Source organism: Polypterus senegalus, chromosome 4 (genome assembly GCF_016835505.1).
Source record: "Polypterus senegalus isolate Bchr_013 chromosome 4, ASM1683550v1, whole genome shotgun sequence".
Lineage (NCBI taxonomy): Eukaryota > Metazoa > Chordata > Cladistia > Polypteriformes > Polypteridae > Polypterus > Polypterus senegalus.
In genome coordinates, this window is record NC_053157.1 from 62,230,057 (window position 1) to 62,251,451 (window position 21,395).

Sequence of the window (21,395 nt, forward strand, 5' to 3'; positions counted from 1 at the left end):
TTTACTTTTTAGTACACTTTTTAACTTAATATAAGCGTGGTTTTTAAAAAGTATTTTTTTATATACAGTATGTACAGTATATATTATTTTCAAGTTTTTAGTCTTGGGTTTGTTTTAGTATAATTTTGTCATCAATATTTTAACACTTCTTTTAATATTTCTATCCGTTACTAGCGCCATCGATTGGTGAAATCTTTAACTATTCTTCATATGAAAATTTCATTTCTTAATTAGCATGGATTAATTGATCAATTAGTGAAACTGATAATTGATTCATGTATTGTCATCGGAAGTGAGTAAGTGTGCAACATTTCAAGTCATATGGACAATAGGAAGGGTGGCACGGTGGCGCCCAATGCAAGCAATGCAAGGCAGCAAGCTAGTGAATGAGTGAAAATAATTGTTATCACTTTAACACTAGAATTACCAGAGCCTACGAAAAAACTCGTAGGTCCGTCCCACCTTAAATCGCTTCTTAAAACCGCTCTCACCTCTCCGCCAGTGTCTTTTGTTAATCTAAATGTGCTGATAAAAGAAAAGCTGCAATCACCCGGACATTCTGAATAAACAGTCTTCTGCTGCATTTTGCTTTAATTTCTCCATCATACTTAATATTGGTAGGAGATGGCCAACTGGAAAAACATATTTTTGCTAGTAGTTAAAGGCAAAATTCAAAATGAGATCAAAGCCAGAAATTCCTTCCTAAACCAAAGTATTTTTACAAAGGGAGAATTCAAGTCGTAATCAGACAGATGCCAAGAGCAGAACTAAAAGCTGAATTTCTTTCCTTTGCTTTTGCTGTACACTCTAAGCCCTTTTTAAATGTTCACTCTATAAACAGTTGATTTATTCCCTTGAAGCTTCTTAATATTCCTCAAACCACTAAATGTTAAGATTTTTGGGCCCTTTCCTCCCGAAACATGTAGATTTTGCTTTTCTTTTCACCTTGTTAATTGTTGTTGCATCGTTCCTGTTTCCTCTCAGTATCTCTATTTTTTATCAAAAATCTATGTTTTCATTATTTGTTTTTGTTCATTTATTCACATTAAAGCAGTTTGTTTTAGCATTTTTCATCCTTCCTTGAAATTTGCCACATTGCTTTCAATGAGCAAAGACCTGAGGAGAAAGTCTGACTCTCATAGTGTTCTGGAAATGGCACCCACAACACGGTGTGCCAGCCTGCACATGTAAAAGTGTGACTGTCAGACCTACGGCACAGCAACTCACTACTCATGGCACACATGATGTCATTGATCACTGGTGTGTGATGCCTTGAGTGCCAAAATTTATATAGGGCCAAGGAAAGTCACACGGCTTAGGGACCTAAAAACTTCTGAAACAGCACCCAAATGTAGACAAAGTGGCCCCAGACATGAAACAGACTAATGTGATTTGGGCATTAGGCGTGAAAAGCTGTGGAAAATCAAGTGAAGAGATACACCAAGATGGAGGTGCACGTGAGGCCTAGTGGGAAGCCGAAAAACATTTAGCTAGAGATGGTGACAGATTTTATGAAAAGCACGTGTCTTACCCCAAATAATTTCTATGACTGCTGAGAGTGGAAGAAACACATTTAAGGAGGCAACCATCTAACCTGTGTAAACCTCTAAACTTTTAATGATGATCATGATGATGAAAGTGGACTTCCAGCGTGCTAATATGTGTGAGCAATTATGCTATGACTCTGTACTTGTAATGCATGTTGAAATGGTAGTTGCTATAGAAAAGTGGTACAAAGATTGTGTATGGCATACTGAGAATGGTGCCAGCCCTGGATGGGATGTCAGTCCATCGTAATGCACACTGCTCTCCATAGCCATGCTCATACATGCCAGGCCAGGATAACGTAACAGCATTTCTTTAGATTGCTACAAAAAATGTTTACAGAGATCCCTCACTATATCGCACTTTGACTTTCGCGGCTTCACTCCATCGCGGATTTAAAATGTAAGCATATCTAAATATATATCACAGATTTTTCGCTGGTTCGCGGATTTCTGCGGACATTGGGTCTTTTAATTTATGGTACATGCTTCCTCAGTTTGTTTGCCCAGTTGATTTCATACAAGGGACGCTATTGGCGGATGGCTGAGATGCTACCCAATCAGAGCACGTATTACGTATTAAGTAAAACTCCTCAATGATATACGATATGCTTCCCATGCGGTGCTTGATTGTTTGCTTTTCTCTGTCTTTCTCACTCTCTCTGCCTGATGGAGGGGGTGTGAGCAGAATGGCTGTTTGCACAGAGGCTGTTTGCCTAGTGGATGCGGACGCTTCTCTAAAAAATGCCGCCTTATCGCGGTGCTTCGGCATGCTTAAAAGCCCAAAAGTACTTATTGATTTTTTGATTGTTTGCTTCTCTCTCTCTCTCTCTGACATTCTCTGCTCCTGACACGCATTCCTTTGAAGAGAAGATATACACTCACCTAAAGGATTATTAGGAACACCATACTAATACGGTGTTTGACCCCCTTTCGCCTTCAGAACTGCCTTAATTGTACGTGGCATTGATTCAACAAAAATGCATTCTTTAGAAATGTTGGCCCATATTGATAGGATAGCATCTTGCAGTTGATGGAGATTTGTGGGATGCACATCCAGGGCACAAAGCTCCCGTTCCACCACATCCCAAAGATGCTCTATTGGGTTGAGATCTGGTGACTGTGGGGGCCATTTTAGTACAGTGAACTCATTGTCATGTTCAAAAAACCAATTTGAAATGATTCGAACTTTGTGAAATGGTGCATTATCCTGCTGGAAGTAGCCATCAGAGGATGGGTACATGGTGGTCATGAAGGGATGGACATGGTCAGAAACAATGCTCAGGTAGCCCGTGGCATTTAAACGATGCCCAATTGGCACTAAGGGGCCTAAAGTGTGCCAAGAAAACATCCCCCACACCATTACACCACCACCACCAGCCTGCACAGTGGTAACAAGGCATGATGGATCCATGTTCTCATTCTGTTTACGCCAAATTCTGACTCTACCATTTGAATGTCTCAACAGAAATCGAGACTCATCAGACCAGGCAACATTTTTCCAGTCTTCAACTGTCCAATTTTGGTAAACTCGTGCAAATTGTAGCCTCTTTTTCCTATTTGTAGTGGAGATGAGTGGTACCCGGTGGGGTCTTCTGCTGTTGTAGCCCATCTGCCTCAAGGTTGTGCGTGTTGTGGCTTCACAAATGCTTTGCTGCGTACCTCGGTTGTAACGAGTGGTTATTTCAGTCAAAGTTGCTCTTCTATCAGCTTGAATCAGTCAGCCCATTCTCCTCAGACCTCTAGCATCAACAAGGCATTTTCGCCCACAGGACTGCCGCAAACGGGATGTTTTTCCCTTTTCACACCATTCTTTGTAAACCCTAGAAATGGTTGTGCGTGAAAATCCCAGTAACTTGTGAAATACTCAGACCGGCCTGTCTGGCACCAACAACCATGCCACGCTCAAAATTGCTTAAATCACCTTTCTTTCCCATTCTGACATTCAGTTTGGAGTTCAGGAGATTGTCTTGACCAGGACCACACCCCTAAATGCATTGAAGCAACTGCCATGTGATTGGTTGATTAGATAATTGCATTAATGAGAAATTGAACAGGTGTTCCTAATAATCCTTTAGGTGAGTGTATTTGCATTCTTTTAATTGTGAGAAAGAACTGCCATCTCTGTCTTGTCATGGAGCACAGTTTAAACTTTTGACTAAAGGGTGTTATTTCATGTCTAATAATGTTAACAGTGTGGGAGAGTTTATAAGGGCTTAAAATATATAAAAATAACCATACAAACATATGGTTTCTACTTCGCAGATTTTGACCTATCGAGGAGGGATTACTGTATTTGGAAAGTTCACATTTGCTTGTTTTAAGAGTCAACTTTCTGAATTGCCAATATAGTAAAATAAGAAAAATACAACTGGGAAACAAAGCCTCTCTCTGCTTTTTATATCATTTCACAATGCCTCAAATAAACACACACCATCTGCTTATGAAAAGCTTAGTGTCACAGGAGGCAAGTTTAAGAAAAATGTACCATTTATCTTTATGAGAAACCCATCTTTAGTGCATTTAAATGCATTCATCTTTAAATGAGGGAAAACCTTAGGAGGGAAACAATAATGTTGTTTTTGCTCATAATTATTAAAGCATTATCCCACATGTTTATGATAGTTAAGCAGGAGCTTTTCATTTGAGGATGGCATCAATAACAATTTGTTAAAATGATAGCACCTCTGTCGGGGAAATATATCTATTTTTGTGCAGCTGCAGCATTTTCATCGCCTTCTAGGTTTATGCATTTTAATTCTAAGATGGTACTCTGTCTTCATTTGACAGAATGCTTTCTCCCCCAGCACGAGAAGCAAGGCCACTTGCCAAATCTTCTCTGTCATGAGGGTTTTACCAATCTCGGTTTTATGACTTCACCTTCCTCCTCCTTTTCTGTTCCACCCTTTTCGACTGTCTATGTTTCATTCCTCCGCTTGACCTCGCTCAGGATGGAGGTTGGTCTGTTTGAAAGATGAGAAATTCAACATTGAAGGGCAGATTAAATGTGATGGTCCTCTAGAGGCGCAGAGGTTTTAACTGAAAAGGTGCCTCCTTCAGATTCAGTTAAAATATATCGTCTCACTCGCCACGACAGAATGAGAAATACACAGCAGATATCCAAGGCAGGTGTAGTACACAGCTTGTTTTATATGTCCTTTGTGTGAAGCACCTGTCTTTTTCATATTATATTTAATGTTAGAGTTGTATTATTTATTTTGGGCAAACCCAATCCTTGCTTCACATTGTCCATTTTCATGAACTGACTGCATCAGTCAGATGCTACAGACTCCCATTTTCTGACATGGCTGTGTCACAAGTATATCTAATATATTTGAATTTATATTGAATAATATAATAATATAATAGGGCAGCATGGTGGCGCAGTGGGTAGCGCAGCCGCCTTGAAGTTAGGAGACCCGGGTTTGCTTCCCGCGTCCTCCCTGCGTGGAGTTTGCATGTTCTCCCCATGTCTGCGTGGGGGTACTCCCACAGTCCAAAGACATGCAGGTTAGGTGCATTGTCCCTAAATTGTCCCTAGTGGGTGTGTGTGTGTGTGTGTACCCTGCGGTGGGCTGGCTTCCTGCGTGGCGCCCTGTGTTAGCTGGGATTGGCTCCAGCAGACCCCCATGACCCTGTAGTTAGGATATAGCGGGTTGGATAAGGGATGGATGGATAATAATATAATAAGATATTTGAATAAAATTTGTGAATTTACCCTTGGGATTAATCTATCTATCTAAAATAATGTTTTAAACATTGTTCTAAAAATCACCCAATGCTAGTTGTTTTATCTGTATTATTTTTACTAGCCACACTACCTGTCCAAGACATATAAAAATATTTGATATCGCTTGCCTTCTGTGTACCTTCAGCGTTCTCGTATGCCTTTCTTCAGTATCCTCGTATGTCTGAACCTCTTTTGCCCGACACTCCAACTCTCGAGTGCATTTCTATAAAGCCTGCTTCCCAGCCTCTCATTTTGTGGCACCTTGTTCTCCTCCTGTCCACTTTTTGACTTCCATCAATGGTGGTAACCCATTACCCGCTGTGAAAACAACATTCCTATTCTTATGAAAACTTCCCATCTTTGAATGCGACTCTCAGAGTCCCTCCTACACTAGTACCCCTCCTTGTTCGTCTCAACCTCTTTTACTCGACACTTTGGTTGACGATTGTGTTCTTAAAGCCAAACTACTCACTAAGTTTGCATGGAAGGACTGGACACACACACACAGAGTAGAATTTTATTACATAGTAGATTATTATTAGCATTATAATTATTATTATTATTATCCTCATCATCTTGGACTGCCCGTCAGTGCTGTTGCCACTCATGTCTCAGAGAAAGGGCTCAAAACTGTAATATCTGTTCATTTTTATACGTGTGTCTTTTTACTGTTTGTATTTGTGAGAATTTCATTTTTGGTTTTCTTTTGTGAGTGTTGTTTTTTCCTTGTCTTATTTTTTATTTTAATTGATGCCATCTTGTTTGCACATCATAACATTCCCGGTCGTGTTATCACAAGATCCAGAATTATTGACATTGTTGGAAGTTTTGATGTAAATATGGCAACACTGCCAGCCTCAGTATCCCTCAGTGGGCTGCAAACAACTTCTTTTTTAGAGCTGGTTAACTTCTTTTTCAAGTTGACCCTAAAATGAGGTTTTGTTTTTTGTTCCGATTTCTGCTTTGCTTTCTGACTTTCCATTTTTGCCTAGTCCCTTTCATAGTGTTTGCTTTGTTAGTGTTTGTCCCTGGATTTGACCATTGCTCTTTTTTTGACCTTTTGGTTCCTGAATCATCTCCTCATCTTTATTCTTTAACTCACAATAATCCTCAGACACTCCACATGTCCTTTAACACCAGCCCAGTCACTAACTTTGTTCCCTGTTTCTCTGTGTATTCTGTTTTTTTTTTCTCACATCCTCAAGACTTGTATGTTTGGTTATTTGGCAACCATAATTTAGTCCCCCATACCCAAGTGTGGATCTGCAAATGTGTCCTGTCCATTCTGCATTGTGCCCGACACTATATTATTATTATCTGTACCATTTTTACTCGTGTACCACATGCCCTCGTGTAAGACGCGCACCCTAATTTTTACAAAGAAAATCGTGATAATCGTTTTGCCCCGTGTACGACGCGCGTTGTGATTGTATAGGAAGCGTTTAGAGAGAGAGAGAGCACGAGCAGAAGAAGTTAACATTACAGAATTACATTTCCCAACAAGTCAGAGTCCGATTCAGTGAAAATACACAAAACGTCGACCATGGAGTTTTTGCTCTGTGCATTCTTGCCCAGTGTCGATGCCATTTTAGAGGCTGTTTGCTCTTCACTACTCATGCACACGCAGGAAATCGATGTCAAATCAACAAAACTACTTTTCTTCTAGCAAAGAAAATTGAACTAAAATGTACTGATGAGTTTTGTTGCAGTTTACAGCTGATTACCATCCTCTACCCATAAAATTCAACAAAAGTCGAGGTCCGCCATAAAAAGAGTTAAAATTAGTTGAGGTTTATTGAAGGTTTGTTTGCCTAAACTGAAAATAACACACTGAGCTAGTTTACACTTGTCTCTAACTATAACACATAATCTCTTTGGTTGCCTTTTTTTGTTCTTCATGCACAGCTTTGTTTATCAGCAAAATGAAATTTAGTACCCAGGCACCTTTCGCAATATATCAGTAATGTAGCTTTTGGTCTTTAGTGGAGACGGCCTGGGGGTCAAAGCCAGTGGTATGAAATACTACACTGTGATCTACTGACAGAGAAAAAAGCGCAATGGTTAGCATCTGTGTCTTTCAACCAAGGAATCTGGACTTGATTTCTGTCATTACATTTCATTTTGTTATTTAATCCATAATTTCCCTTAATATTCTTGTCATGTATGTGAGGCCATAATGTCGCTGGAGTTATTTATTTTGATTTGGTGGTTCTTTGCACCAAAAGGGAAATCAAGAATATTTTATATTAAGTCACTTTCCATGGCTTCTAATAGTTTTGTACTAAATGTAGCACTATTCACGGAAACAGGATTTGGTAATGTATAATTTGTAATTAGTTTTTTAGTTTTCTATCTTTACACTTTCAGTGCTGGTATTGTAAACAAATACTATTGTAAAACCCCTTATACTGCATGATCCAATCTGCAAAAAAATATCTCATAAAATTGTAAAGATCGGATTTCCAAATTACCACAAAACTGTCCCCTATTTTTTATTTCGTCTTTCATTGTGTCTCAGTAAATCAAATATTTCTGAATAATCTGGTTCAGAAAATTAAAGTATGGGGTTGAAATTCTTTAGAAATCAAAAATTCAAACAAAGATATGAATTAGCAGAGCAAATGGAATAAAATTACAAACTGTATGGGAAAGCCAACAGATTGGTGCATCTAAAAGATACATAGATATAATAATGAGATAAAAGCAAGCAATGAAACGTCCCAAGCATGAGAACATCCATTTTTGAACACAGCAGAAGAGATGTCATATGAAGCTGATCTGGAGCGGACAGCGGACACCAAGAGTAACTTCACAACTGCCTGAGAGCCATTTTCAAGGATCTGTGAACCTTAAGATGACATTATTAACAAATAAAGTATTAACAAATACAACAGGGTCCTCTAAAACTACTTGGGTTTTTATAAGTAACTGAAATGGCCTTCTGAATAAAAACATACAAGTAGCTGTCTTTATTTACAAAGCCTCCTGTGATAAATAACAGATAGTTAATTGGTCACCTCATTGAAAAAAACAAATTACTCCGTCAGGTGTACATAGCATAAAAGTATGCCCACAACCCAAAATAATGCTCCAGTGTTGCCCAGGCTGCTCTCAGCATTGATTTGGAAATGTTGACCTGGACCAAAGATATCATTGAGAGGTGGAAGGAGAACTTTGAGATCCTCCTAAACCTGGCAGGGGCAGGAGGATGCAGTGCCAGGTTCAGGTCACTGCCCAATTAAAGAGCTCCATAGTGGTAAAGCCACAGAGGTGGATAAGATCTAACTGTAAATGCTGAAGGCACTGTGGGAGTCTTTTAGCTAACATTCTTCATCACTGTTGCATGCAAGGGAGGAAGAACTATGTTTTATTCAAGGATTTTGTGTCTTCCAAATGGTTTTATATTTATTCGGTTGGCCAAATTACTAAACTTTCCTGGCTCTATCTTAGGGGGATGCTAGATAAGATTTCCTCACCCTATGCTGGTACTTTATGTATCACATCATCAGCTTGTCCTGTAATGTTTTGTAGTGCTGCTGTCAGAGGGGTCGGGTGTGGGCTGGCATGTTGTCAATGAGCCATTTCAATGGCTTCTACTTCACATGTCTGTTGTAGGCTCTTAGCTTAGGTGGCTGCACAAGCGTAACTGTTGAGTCTGAATTGGCCCCCTTGTAAGTTTAAGCATGGGTGTGTGTTTGAGTGGGCCTTGGGATGAGCCGGTATATACTCTCGGACTGTTTTCTGCCGTGCATACAGTGCTGCCAGGATAGGCTGTCGACCCTGACTCGGATGAAGTGGATTTGAGAATGTCCTGCTTCTCTGTGCTCCTCTGCAATTTTTCTGTCCTTCTTTTCACTGGCCTCCTGTTCATGGATGCCTCAGTAGATGTTTGAACTCCTTTAATCCATTACTTTTTGTAGATGAGGGTTCCTTTAGGGTTCCTGTGTTTATCTTACAGTCGTTCTGTTGCAGATTATATGGAGTGCCCTACTTTTAAAAAACTGCAATCCAGCAGAGAGCATCAGGGTTAATCTGTGGATGTAACTTTAACTTCTCCAGTAGCACGTCCGTTCATTACAGATTCTGAAAGCATTGTGAAACCTGAGATTCAGCAGGACAGGCAGTTCTCACCAAGGCTTGCCAGAGTCACACAGCTGCAGAACTTGACTGGTGAGCACCATGGAAAATTTTTGGATGTACCAAGCAGAGTATCGCAAAAGAGATGAGGTTTGATTTCAATTTTTTTTTAGCGTTGGCATGAAGGAATTCTTTTAGGTTTAATGAATTGCAGTTCCAAGTAACTTACAGGGGATGCAAATGCTCATGTGTTTCATATTGCTGTAGTTTGGACAGCAATCCTATCCAGGGGATTACCTTGAAATGGTAAAATCCAGGTTTATGTCACTCACTTGAGCTGGTTTGTAATTAAGTAAAAGATATGTTATTTGCTGTAAATGTGAAACATTTTAGAGAGGTATTTTACAAAGAAATGTGCAGTCTTTAAAAATAAGAGCTGATGCTCTTACTGGGACAGTAACTGTTTAATGTACTTTTGGGGGCTCCTACCAATTCATACTACAAGTCGATGATTTCACAAGACTGTCTGAACTGTGTTACTGCAAAGTGTGTACAACATGGCGTCAGTCAGGCACCTCACAGGGCAAAGTAAGCAAGTCTTCAAGCTGCAGGTCTGACACTGTGAGCGCCAGTAAGAAAGACGTTACTGAAATTGCAAAATAAGAAAAAGAGGGGCCACTGCCAGCCTCAATGTGCTGTGACATTAAAGCCCAGAGCAGATAAACTTTTGGAGATACGCACACTTCACAACTCTTAAACTGTGCTTGTCCTGTGAGGCGACTGCCACGCAAGCCGTTAACTTTCAGAAAGTTGTCTTCTGATTCTGTTGTGGCTTTGGCTCCTCCAGTTCCTTTAGAAAGTGTAGAAAACTGTACCCTTTGACACCTTGGCTATCTTTGCAATTTCTCTAAAGAAAAGCCCAATACTTTTAAGGGTTGGTTATTATGGTCTGTCTGGCTTTCTTTGTTAATTGCATTTTTTGCTATTATGATGACAATATACTGTAACACAGATATGTCAGCACCCAATTTATACAGACGGAGAGTTTTTTAAGTAATCTACAAAGGTTGGGACACCTACAGGAACTGACTGTATCAATGTGCAAGGCTTTAATAACTTTTACTTTAATTTAACTTTTATTTAACTCTTCAACTCATTACTTGTTCCCTGAAAAAGGCCTTTTTGTGTCCTCTGCAAATTACATTATTTTTCACTTTTTAGTAAACTCCATCCATCCATCCATCCATTATCCAACCCCCTATATCCTAACTACAGGGTCACGGGGGTCTTCTGGAGCCAATCCCAGGGCACAAGGCAGGAAACAAACCCCGGGCAGGGCACGCACACACCCACTAAGCACACGCTAGGGACAATTTAGGACCGCCAATGCACCTAACCTGCATGCCTTTGGACTGTGGGAGGAAAGACACGCAGACACGGGGAGAACATGCAAACTCCACGCAGGGAGGACCTGGGAAGCAAACCCGGGTCTCCTAACAGCAAGGCAGGGCGCCGAGACTGTGGAACGTCCTCCCTGACTACCTGAGAGCCCCACAGTCGACTGATGCTTTTAAACGAAACTTAAAAACTCATCTTTTTAGAAAGACATTTTATTAAGTATTTTATAGATTTTCTTGTTTATTACTTTGTTTTTACTCTGTAGCACTTTGAGATTGCTAAAATATAAAGTGCAATACAAATAAAATTGATTATTATTATTTTTGTGGTCACGTTAGAAAACATATCAGAATGGCGCTGTGGTGACGTCACTTTGACAGCACAAGAAATGGTAAACAAGAAGAAGTCTTAATAACAAAGACGTCGAAAATGTTGCAAAGCTGTAACGTGGATTCAAGACAAAAAAAATACCTTGAACCTTCGTTTTTTTGAAAACGTTTTAACTAGAAGGGGAAACCTTGCTATTTTTTGGATTGTTATTTTTTCAGTGATTTGGATGTTACTGCTTTAAAAGGCCTTGACAATGCGGGCAGCCATTTTATACACTATCTGTTTTAATTTTCTTTTATGACCACAGACCTGTAGTGAAGTAACTTTTAGTGCAGGCGTCTCTTTTAGTGGAGGCAGTTCAGTGGTGACAGGAGTCAAAAGAATTGATCATTTTTTCCTCCCACTGCTGCCACCAATAGCTGTTGTATATTATTATTCACTTTGAACCTCCACTCAAATGCACACATCCACATTAGAGGCATATTTATGATGTTTTACTGTCCAACATAACTTTAAAATTCAAAAGACCATGCAATGAAAACAGTGCTTATTAATGAGACAACACTGAAAATTTCCAAATGAAAAACATTCATTTTCAGTAGCCGCCTTTGTAGATTTGGCATCTGATCACAAGGCTAATAATAAAAATGTGTCTTTGATGACAAGTAAAAATATTTTGTCGTTAAGAGGCTCAAAACAAAGATGTCTCTGAGCGTTTCTTTCCAGGGACTGAGTGCAGTAAACTTTGATCGTTCTTTTGCAGATACCCTTTGGTGACTGCTCTGCTGTGTTGACACTTCAGTAGATGGCCGATGCATTAGGCTTAAGAATGCCCTGAAACGTTATGGCTGGTCAGTGCTTGCTCTTTGTCAAATTCTTGCTCTGTGGCTCACAGCAGTTCTTTCACATTAACATACCTCATACTATGTTAGATTCTAAGAGAAGTCTAAAAAGACTAACTTGTAAATAGCTGTGCTAAAAGTGGTTAGCACTCCTGCCTCAAGTCATCAATCAGTTTGTGCCTCTGTGGAGTCTGCATGTTCTCCTGTTGTCTCTTGGACTTTCTCCGGGCAGTCTCATTTGCTGTTTGGCCAGTTTAGGCTCACTGCCCACGGTAAGTTGGCCAGTGGGAGTCCATGTGCCCTGCAGTGTCATGTTCAGGGTTGTTGGTGCCTTTGGCCTTGTGCTGCATGAATAGTTTACAGGTCCCTGCAGCCTTGGAATGGATAAAGTCCGTACAGGCCATGAAAGGACAGCTGGACGTCTGTACACATAGTGAGTGATGTGACCTCACAGCTCCTGAGTCCTGCGTTTTAATCCCCGACCAAATATCTGTCTACAACATGGGTATCAGACTCGCTTCCCATGACAGAGTAGTGGCTGCAGGTTTTCATTCCAGTCACTTTCTCCATTATTGACCAGTTACTTAAATGCTTAAATTTAAATGTATGGACTTGGTTTTTTCTTTAACAAGCAGGCAAACAATAATGAAATGCATGCTAAGCCAACCGATGACGATGCTACCTTAGATCCACTTTTTCCATTTGTTTTTCATACAATGCCTGGCTCAATAAAATATTTGAAAAGAAAAAAGTGAAACGGTGGTCTCAGGAAAAAGAAAACCAGTTTCAGAAATGACTGGTGAGAGCACTAACAGGCTATGGAATTAAGAAACGGGTTTAATTAACAGCTAAACAGAAGATTCATTGGAGTGAAGATGATGGCCCTCCAGGATTGTTTGAGACCCCTGAGTTAGCTGGTCATCTGTCGACTCACTTTGCATCTCTTTCTTGTTTGGATGCCTCTTATGGGGAAAAAAACAATTAAGAAAGTGAATTAAAACGAAGGGGAAAAAGGTATGTGATGTTAGGAGTGCAGCCACTGTAGCCACCCAAGATCTGAGTGCAGCACCCCGGTCTACACATAAGGTGACAATTACAGTGTTGCCAGTTTTTTGTTCTGAGAGCGTGATTTGAAAGAAACTATTATACATTAACTTTTATTTACATCTGAAGATGTATCCATAATGGTGGAGGTGCGAGTGTTTCCATAACTGCAGTTGCTTCAGGGTTTGTTTCTGTTGGGGTGCTTCTTGTATTGATCAGCATGGTCTCCTAGCTTTTTCCAATGTTATGGTCATCAGGTTTAATCCTGGGTGAGCCCCGTGAATGTTTTATTAATTAATCATTTTACCTCTAATTGATCTTATTATTAATTACCTGGATGTTTATGTCCATCCATCCATCCATTATCCAACCCGCTATATCCAAACTACACGGTCATGAGGGTCTGCTGGAGCCAATCCCAGCCAACACAGGGCGCAAGGCAGGAAACTAACCCCGGGCAGGGTGCCAGCCCACCGCAGGGCACACACACACACCCACCAAGCACACACTAGGGACAATTTAGAATCACCAATGCACCTAACATGCATGTCTTTGGACTGCGGGAGGAAACCCACGCAGACACGTGAAGAACATGCAAACTCCACGCAGGGAGGTGCTCTTCCCGGGTCTCCTAACTGCGAGGCAGCAGTGCTGCCCACTGCGCCACCATGCCGCTCAATGTTTATGTCTCTTCTCTTATTATACTTTCAAAAACACACAGTAATGTAAGCAATACATTCATAACAAAATAAATATTAACTGGTTTTGCCATAACACTTAACTCTCATTTGTCATTGTCCTATTTCCCTATCACTTTCCTATTAATTCACCTTTTCTGACCCCTTAATTGTATCCAAATACTGTAGTAAGGGTTAACGCTGAGGCAAATGACACTGAATGCTAGAAGGCCGCAGCTCTCCACTAGTGTGACCAGCAGTGGATTGCAGCCTGAATAACCAGAACATCTGCTAAAGTTAGAGTACAGACCCTTTGCTTTGTTTCTTGACCTTGACATCTCACTTCTCTGTATTGGATTTTGTTGAGTGTATCTCTGGCTCTTCACTGATATCTCTGATCATTTTGTACTGCCTCCAGTTTTTCTCACTAGCATAGAGGAAGCTATAAGGGGCATCTAAAGAAACACTGGCATTATGACCTCCTACATGTTTCTTTGACGTTGTGTTGCATTTTAGTCTCTGGCCTTTTCCCTTTGACTTTGTCAAGTTAATTCCTGTTAAGCTACGTATCTATTTCATCAGGATTTTAATATTTATTCTATTTTTGTATTCTGGCTCCTTCACCCTGTGGGATTATAACAAAAACTAGCAGTACTACTTGTCTAAGACAGGGTGAAATCTAAGTAATCAATGTAGACCCCAGCGTTACTCAATTGGAATGAGTTTTGGAGTGCATGCAGTAATAAAGTGCCTTGCATTTTTTTCAGTCCAACAGATGGTGCATCACAGACAATTGTAGTAATAAAATGCATTACTACAAACATGTGTGAAGCGCCATCTGTTGGACTGACCAATGCAATGCATGTGCCAATGCTATTCCATTTGGTATTAGATTTGTAAAAACAGTGTTTTGTTGGTGATACATCAACTGTTGGAGTTACATGTGCAATGCATTTTATTACTACAAATGTTTGTGATGTGCCATTTGTTGAAATTTGTTGACAGGGACATAACAATCGGACAGACACAGACACTTGTTCTTTTATTAAAGTGGATATTTTGAATTAAATATCTGCACCTTTTAATTCTCCATAAATTTTAGTTGTGACAGATAGGGGGCAGTATGACTCCCTTGAACCCCTGTCCAAGACTCCAGACACCAAGTAAAAGTCCAAATGTTGACTTTATACATGCAGCACAGTGCACAAAGCACCCTCTATTCCACAATACTCATTAAACACACAATAATCAATTTCTGCCGTCGCTCTGCCTATGACGCACTTCCGGGTTATAGGGCACATATGACTCTTTGCTCCTCCCTGCAGCTCCCTCTTGCGGCCCCTGGGGTATCCAGCAGGGCTGTGGATGAAAACTCCATTGTCCATAATTCCCTGCTGGTTTTCGGGGCACCTCCATACTGCAGGGAGGGCTCCATCTGGCGGCCTGGGGGTATTGACCGGGATGACAAGCCGGCCATAGACCACAAGTTGAATTTTTTTTTTGGAAGTGAGTCTATTATGGTCCCTTCTATGAAAAACAAATTAATGTTCTTGTGATCTGATTTGTTTCAAGAGCAGAAGCATTGGAGCATTTCAGAATTGTACAAAGAGACAGATCAGTTGAGATTTTCATCATTTGTGTTGTCATAGGAGGCTGGGGGACAGACCCAGCCAGGACACCTGGAAGGACCGGTAGGTGGCTTATACGTCCCCCGGACCACAAGGGAGTAACCACCCTGGATGTGGAGGGGACCACGGGAAAGGAGCAAGGAGCCTCGTGCCCACTGGGGCCCGTGGCCACCGCCAGGGGGCACCCCAAGCCTCGTCGAGCCCGGGAAACATGCACTTCTGCCACATCTGGGAAGGTGGAGGAAGATACTTCCAGGGACGCCCGGAGTGCTTCCGGGTGCAAGGGCAGCACTTCAGCCACACCAGGAAGAACCTGGAGCACATCTGGGTGGAAATGAAAGGGGCCGCCTCCCTACAATCAGGGAGCTAGAGTCGGAAGTGGGAGCAGAACAAAGCTACCATGGAGAGAGGAAAGGCGGCCCACTGACAGGGAGAGTAAGGCCCGTGTGCAGGGTGATTAGTGCTGGGAGCACTGTGTGCTGCGCGGGACTGCGTTTAATGATTAAACGTGTGCTTGTTATAAAGAAGTGGTGTTTGGACCCGGGTTCTCACAGTGTGTACCGCGGACACGCATACACACTGATAAACTGATGAATACACACAAATAGAAATCATTACAGAAAATGACACATACTGTAAATCTAAAATTTGATCACATGACAATACCGTACTAAGCCTGAACAAAGTGATAAACATGCCGCTGCTTAATAAGCCATGTTCTCGTATTTGTTTCTTAAATAAGCTGCTGTCTAATTTGTGTCCCTCACGCTGTTACCAGCATCTCAGAATGATTTCCGATGGTTGTCTATATGCCTGTGCTTTGTATTCTGTTTGGATCGTCTTTCTTTATCTCAGACTGCTGCATTTAAGTTTTAGTGTGAGCCCATTTAGCATCTAGAGATACCTCAACATGTATTTTAAGATATCTTGAAATTAATATGGAGATCTGATAATACGTCTATTTCAAGGTATCTTAAATACATTACATTTATCGCAGATACACTTTCAGGGCATCTTAAAATGACATCTGGGTCACTTTCAGATATCAGAAACTCCCCAGCATTTTGAGATATCTGAAATGACACCCTTTGCAATTCCTTTGTTTTCAAATGGACTTTCAGTCAATTCAGAATGTCCTGGAAATGCTTTTGAGAGATCTTAAATTGCAGGAATGCATTGGAGAAATCGCAAAGATAATGGTTATTTTTATGTTAGGAAATGAGTTTGCCTTACATTTTTTCTGACTTTGCAGTTATGTTTTTCTGAGATTTTCATACACAGTTTAAGTTTTATTTGTATGTAGACTTCAGTTTTGATAATAGTTTTAATTAAGTAAGTATTATTTTGTATCTGTTTCCAACAACACTAGATGCTGCCATTTTGTTGAGTGGTTTCACACACCGTGAGATTACGGATATATCCCTTGGGACTTAGTGTGAAATGTCTTTTGGTTAGTCTTTCCTGCTTGACACTTCACTTCCATTTAGGGTTTTGTTTTGACGATGGTGCGCTCTGATTTCCTGGTGTCAGACTGCGGCCCTTCGTCTAGTCCCATTCATTCCAATAAAATCTTGACAGTTTCAAATACCGGCAGAATAACTTCAAAATCATTCAAAGTGTAATCGTAATATCTTAAAATATGTTTCAGATATTCACTGTTGTTTGAAGTATCTGAAATACATTTTAAATATTTCAAACTCATTTCTTAATATCTTAAAATCAGTTAAAAATATTTAGAGAAAAGCCAAGTAAAATGACGCCTTTTACTGGCTAACTAAAAAGATTACAATATGCAAGCTTTCGAGGCAACTCGGGCCCCTTCTTCAGGCAAAATGTAATACAGAAACTGGAGCTCCCTGTGTTTATATCCACACACCAGGACAAGAAACAACACTGAGAAATCTTTAAATGAAAAATCTTAAATGTAAAAAATTAATAGGTTCATTCAGGGCTAAAATTAATTAAACAGGAGAGAGAAGAACAAAGTATGGTCAAGATCTTTGGATAAGATACAACACCCTAGTACTACTTAAAAATATTTTACATGTATCGTAGTGGTGCTAAATTGGGGTCATTTTATTCTCTGTATATTGACTTATTTTGTAACTGGGAGTGATGGCTTCAATTTGAAAAAGAGCAGCACGTGTGAAATAAATAATAAATTGCTAAGGCATTTAAAGTCATTGTCAGAGAAAAGGGATGTCACTCTTGGTCTTAGCAGTCAGAATCTGATGTTTCCATCCTTATAAATAATCGAGAAGAAGACAAATGAGAACTAGTCCATGAAGATACTGTACGTTATGCCAGATCCTTGCTCTAAATAGACGTGGACAAGTGGGAAGACTGATGTGGCTGTGGCTGAAATCGCTCAGTTGGGAGAGCATTCGACTGAAGATCTAAAGGTCTCTTGTTCGATCTCGGGTTTGGCTAGCAGCTATTTTAACATTGAACTTTAGTTGTCCCAGTCGAATGTTGCAGTTGAGAATATGGTACTGGAAGGAGAGGTTTCTGAATGTTCACACTCCCACTCCTCCCAGCAAATAGAAATCTCCAGTTACAGCTTTGAGTGAAACCAGTCTGCCTTCAGCTGTAGAGACAGAATGAGCTAGCAATGGAAGTCGTGTGTCACAACTTGTAAGGAAAGCACTGCAGAGTCGCCTTGAGTAACGGCGTCAGCCAGATGAGCACATTTGGCCACAAGTGAAGAGACTGTGCACCCCTCTCGTCAGATTCTAGTGGCACAGCAATATGACCAACCTCGTAGCCAGCTGGCCAGCAGAGCAGCCACCCTACAAGTCTTCTCATCGGTAAATTCTTGAGTTTAGCAGTACAAACATTTTATTAATCATCTTATTTATATCTCCTCCAGGTTGAAAAGATTTGGGTCAGAATAAACTCCCGATGTCAACATGTCTGCTTTAAATTAGTGCTTCTTGTAGTTGATGTCTTTTAAATCATCATTCAAGTCTTGCACTACTCAGCAATGAACTGCAAGGTTTCAAAGCATTTTTAAGTTCTCTTGACCTCTCATTTTGGTGTCACATAAACAGTAACAATGCCTACTGTAGTTGATGTAACACGTAAATACGTGACATGCAGATTGTATTTCATTTGACTTTAGCATTTCTTACCTTTTCTGTTTTCTCTTCATTTTCAGTCTCCAGGTTCTGGTTCAGCATCCCCTCAGGGAGCAGAGTCATCCTCCATTAGACAACATCTGCATGATGGCAGTGAAAGTTCAGAGTCATCTGCTAACAAAGAGGTGGGGATGCCTTCTAAATGGCTTGCCTTTTCTTCTCTGCCCGTGTCACTGAAACACTTTAAACTCTAAGGATCAAGTCCAGATAAAATTGTATCATTTTTGTAGGGAGCGGATTAAAAAATGTTATTAAATTCATCTACGGAAAAGTTTCAAAGTAAAGGACTGAGATTGTTATACAGAATGTCACTGTGCACTGTAGACGTGACAGTAAATTAAAGTTTTGCTTCAGGCTAGTTATAGACTTTATAAAGAGCATAATCAGATGTTCCTATAAATCTAACCAGTTTTAGAATTTGTTAGTCCAGATGGGGTGGAATTGTGAATTTCATCTTGGGGATTAATAAAGTTGTCTATCTATCTATCTATCTATCTATCTATCTATCTATCTATCTATCTATCTATCTATCTATCTATCTATCTATCTATCTATCGTATATTTTTTTAAACTTTGATCATTCAACTTTTAAACCAGCTTAATGTTAATCAGGGTTGCCAATCTGATCCCGCAGTATTAGGCGCAAGGCAAGAGGCAGCACTGGGTGGGGTGCCAGCCGATCAGCGGTGCGCTACCATATACTTTACACCCACGCTCACTCGTATTGGGCCGATTCAGTGTTAAAATATCAGTGTCTTAGATATGCTTCTGTGTCTTTAATTATCTAGTCAATTTTTGTGTGACATTTTGGTTGTTGTTCATACCTTATTTTCCTTTGCCTTCCTCTCCCATTGCCTACAGTAAAGAAAGAGAAAGAAGTTTATAAGACATAAAGCTTTTTTCTGTCCATATTCCATATAACCATTGTTGTTCACTAAATTTACAAAGACAGGAGAATAGTGAATGGTATTTTAAGTTTAACTTCTATCCTGGCAATGGAATCCTATTGTCATTTTTCATTTTATAGCTGGGTAATAAAAATCAAATGGATGTTCAGACAGTTGGGAACAAGAAGGCTTTGTTATTTGGATATAATTAACATTTCGCTGAGTCTTCCCATTTGGAGTATTTGGCATCTGCCTCTGGCCATAAATCGAGTCCCACAGGCTTGCTGAATGACCAGCACCACTGACCTCATCGTGAAGGTTGCACAGCCGACTTAATCCCTTCTCTGCCTTACTGATGAGCTCTCCAGTGACGAGCGTCTCAGTCATATTTGTGTTTTGATAATTGTTTCTTTTTTTTTTCTTTTCTTCTTTGTCTTACATGCAGTCAAGGAAAAGTTTGGCTTCGTTTCCGACTTATGTTGAAGGTAAGACGATGTCTTCTCGACCTCTGAACAGTGAGCAGTAACTTTCTGTTTTTATCTGTGCTTGTTTAGTTTTGGAAGAAAAGTACCAGGCTATTGAAGGAAATGGAAAGCATTTCAATCTGTAATATCCCTTTAAGGTCTTATTTTAGATTCTTATTTAAATATAAACTTGCTACATTTCTTTGCAGTGTCTTTTTACCTGACACTGCACCTGTGGGAGGTGACACAACTCCATGAAGTGAACTTCTAAACTACAGACAGACGCTGTGTTACAAACAAATATTACAAAGCTGCGTACTGTAACTCTAAAAAATGAGCACAAAGGGATGCACAACCTCCCTGAAAATTGAAAAGATTTTCTGATTTTTGTTGTCTTCCCATTGGCAACTGCCAACTCGCCTCACAATGCTGCTGCCATGGTGCACATTGGTCCTTCCGCCATAAAGTGCATCTTGTAATAAGACATTGCGATACAAAATGTTATGACATATTTAAGCATTATCTGAAAAACATTATATGTACATGTTTACATTTTGAAATCCCCTTTTTTAAATTTTCCTTTCCAAATTGTCATATTTGGTCATAAATTAATTATACAGTACAGAACATTTTTGTACATCTTCCTCCATAGTGTTGTCACTGTGTAAGTATCCGGTGTATAAAATGACAGCCTGATCAATTTGGCAGGTGACTGCATTGTTTGACTACAAAGCAACATAAGTGACAAAAAAAAAAAAAAGAATTGCATTTAGTCAGCATTTCAAGCTAAACAAGAGCTCTGTGGACAAAACACTTTCTAAAACTGTGGATCATTATGGGAGGAAGGAAGGTTCAAACAAAGTCTGCCATGTTCCAAGCCAACTCCCTCTTGGATTTCATAACTTTTCTACAAACGTACATTGTTTTTTTGAATTTTGGTTCATGTAATATATGTTGTTGTACAAATATTTTTCAATAATGAAGTAATAGTTACACCAAAATCCTCTTGCGCATAAAAATCGGGGTATTTTAGTAGATTTAGGGGTGATGAAGCCATCTCTGAAAGTCCGAGATATCGGATTCACTTGAAAACACTGTTTTGAAAGAGTAAGTTATGTTTGTTTTATGGCATAAGTATTTTTCATGCTCCGAATGTTAGTGAATGAAAAAATGGCAGCTTTCCTGGTTCTTAATGTTAGTTGAGGTGGAATCAGCCCAAATTCAAGTATTTGCTACACATTTTTTGCTCTCAATGGCTACTTTTTTCTCTCTTCTTAATCCTTCTACATAACTAGGAATTTATATTTTGAAAGGTTTTTATTATCCAGAAACGAGGAATTGTTTAATTGTTTTTTACTGAAATAAGTTAGGCTGGGTTGATCCATGCATTGTTCTGACTGGGTAACAGGTAAGCAAACAGTAAAAGAATGGACAACCATTCAAATACCTCAGGCAGATGTTTCCTTGCTTTAGAATGGACATCAAAACCTGAGAGCTTTTCAAGGATACAAACTTTGAATCCAAGCTGAAGAAAGCTGAAATAAAGAGCTTCTGTGACATTTGAATGTGTGCGTCACTATTTTCATGGGAATACAAAAGTGGAAAACTACGTGGAACCAGTTGAGGAACATTTCATT

The 21,395-nt window shown here is 39.9% G+C and overlaps 1 protein-coding gene across 9 annotated transcripts in view; it reads left to right on the forward strand.

The window, feature by feature from the left end:
- The window catches only part of apba1a (amyloid beta (A4) precursor protein-binding, family A, member 1a), a 388,552-nt gene that overhangs the window by 314,899 nt on the left and 52,258 nt on the right, over positions 1–21,395 (forward strand). For all 9 annotated transcript variants that reach the window (XM_039750752.1, XM_039750743.1, XM_039750749.1 and 6 more), the window contains 2 exons: positions 18,428–18,532; positions 19,740–19,779. In XM_039750752.1, the coding sequence (XP_039606686.1) occupies positions 18,428–18,532; positions 19,740–19,779 (145 nt within the window). The remainder of the gene's footprint in view (positions 1–18,427; positions 18,533–19,739; positions 19,780–21,395) is intronic.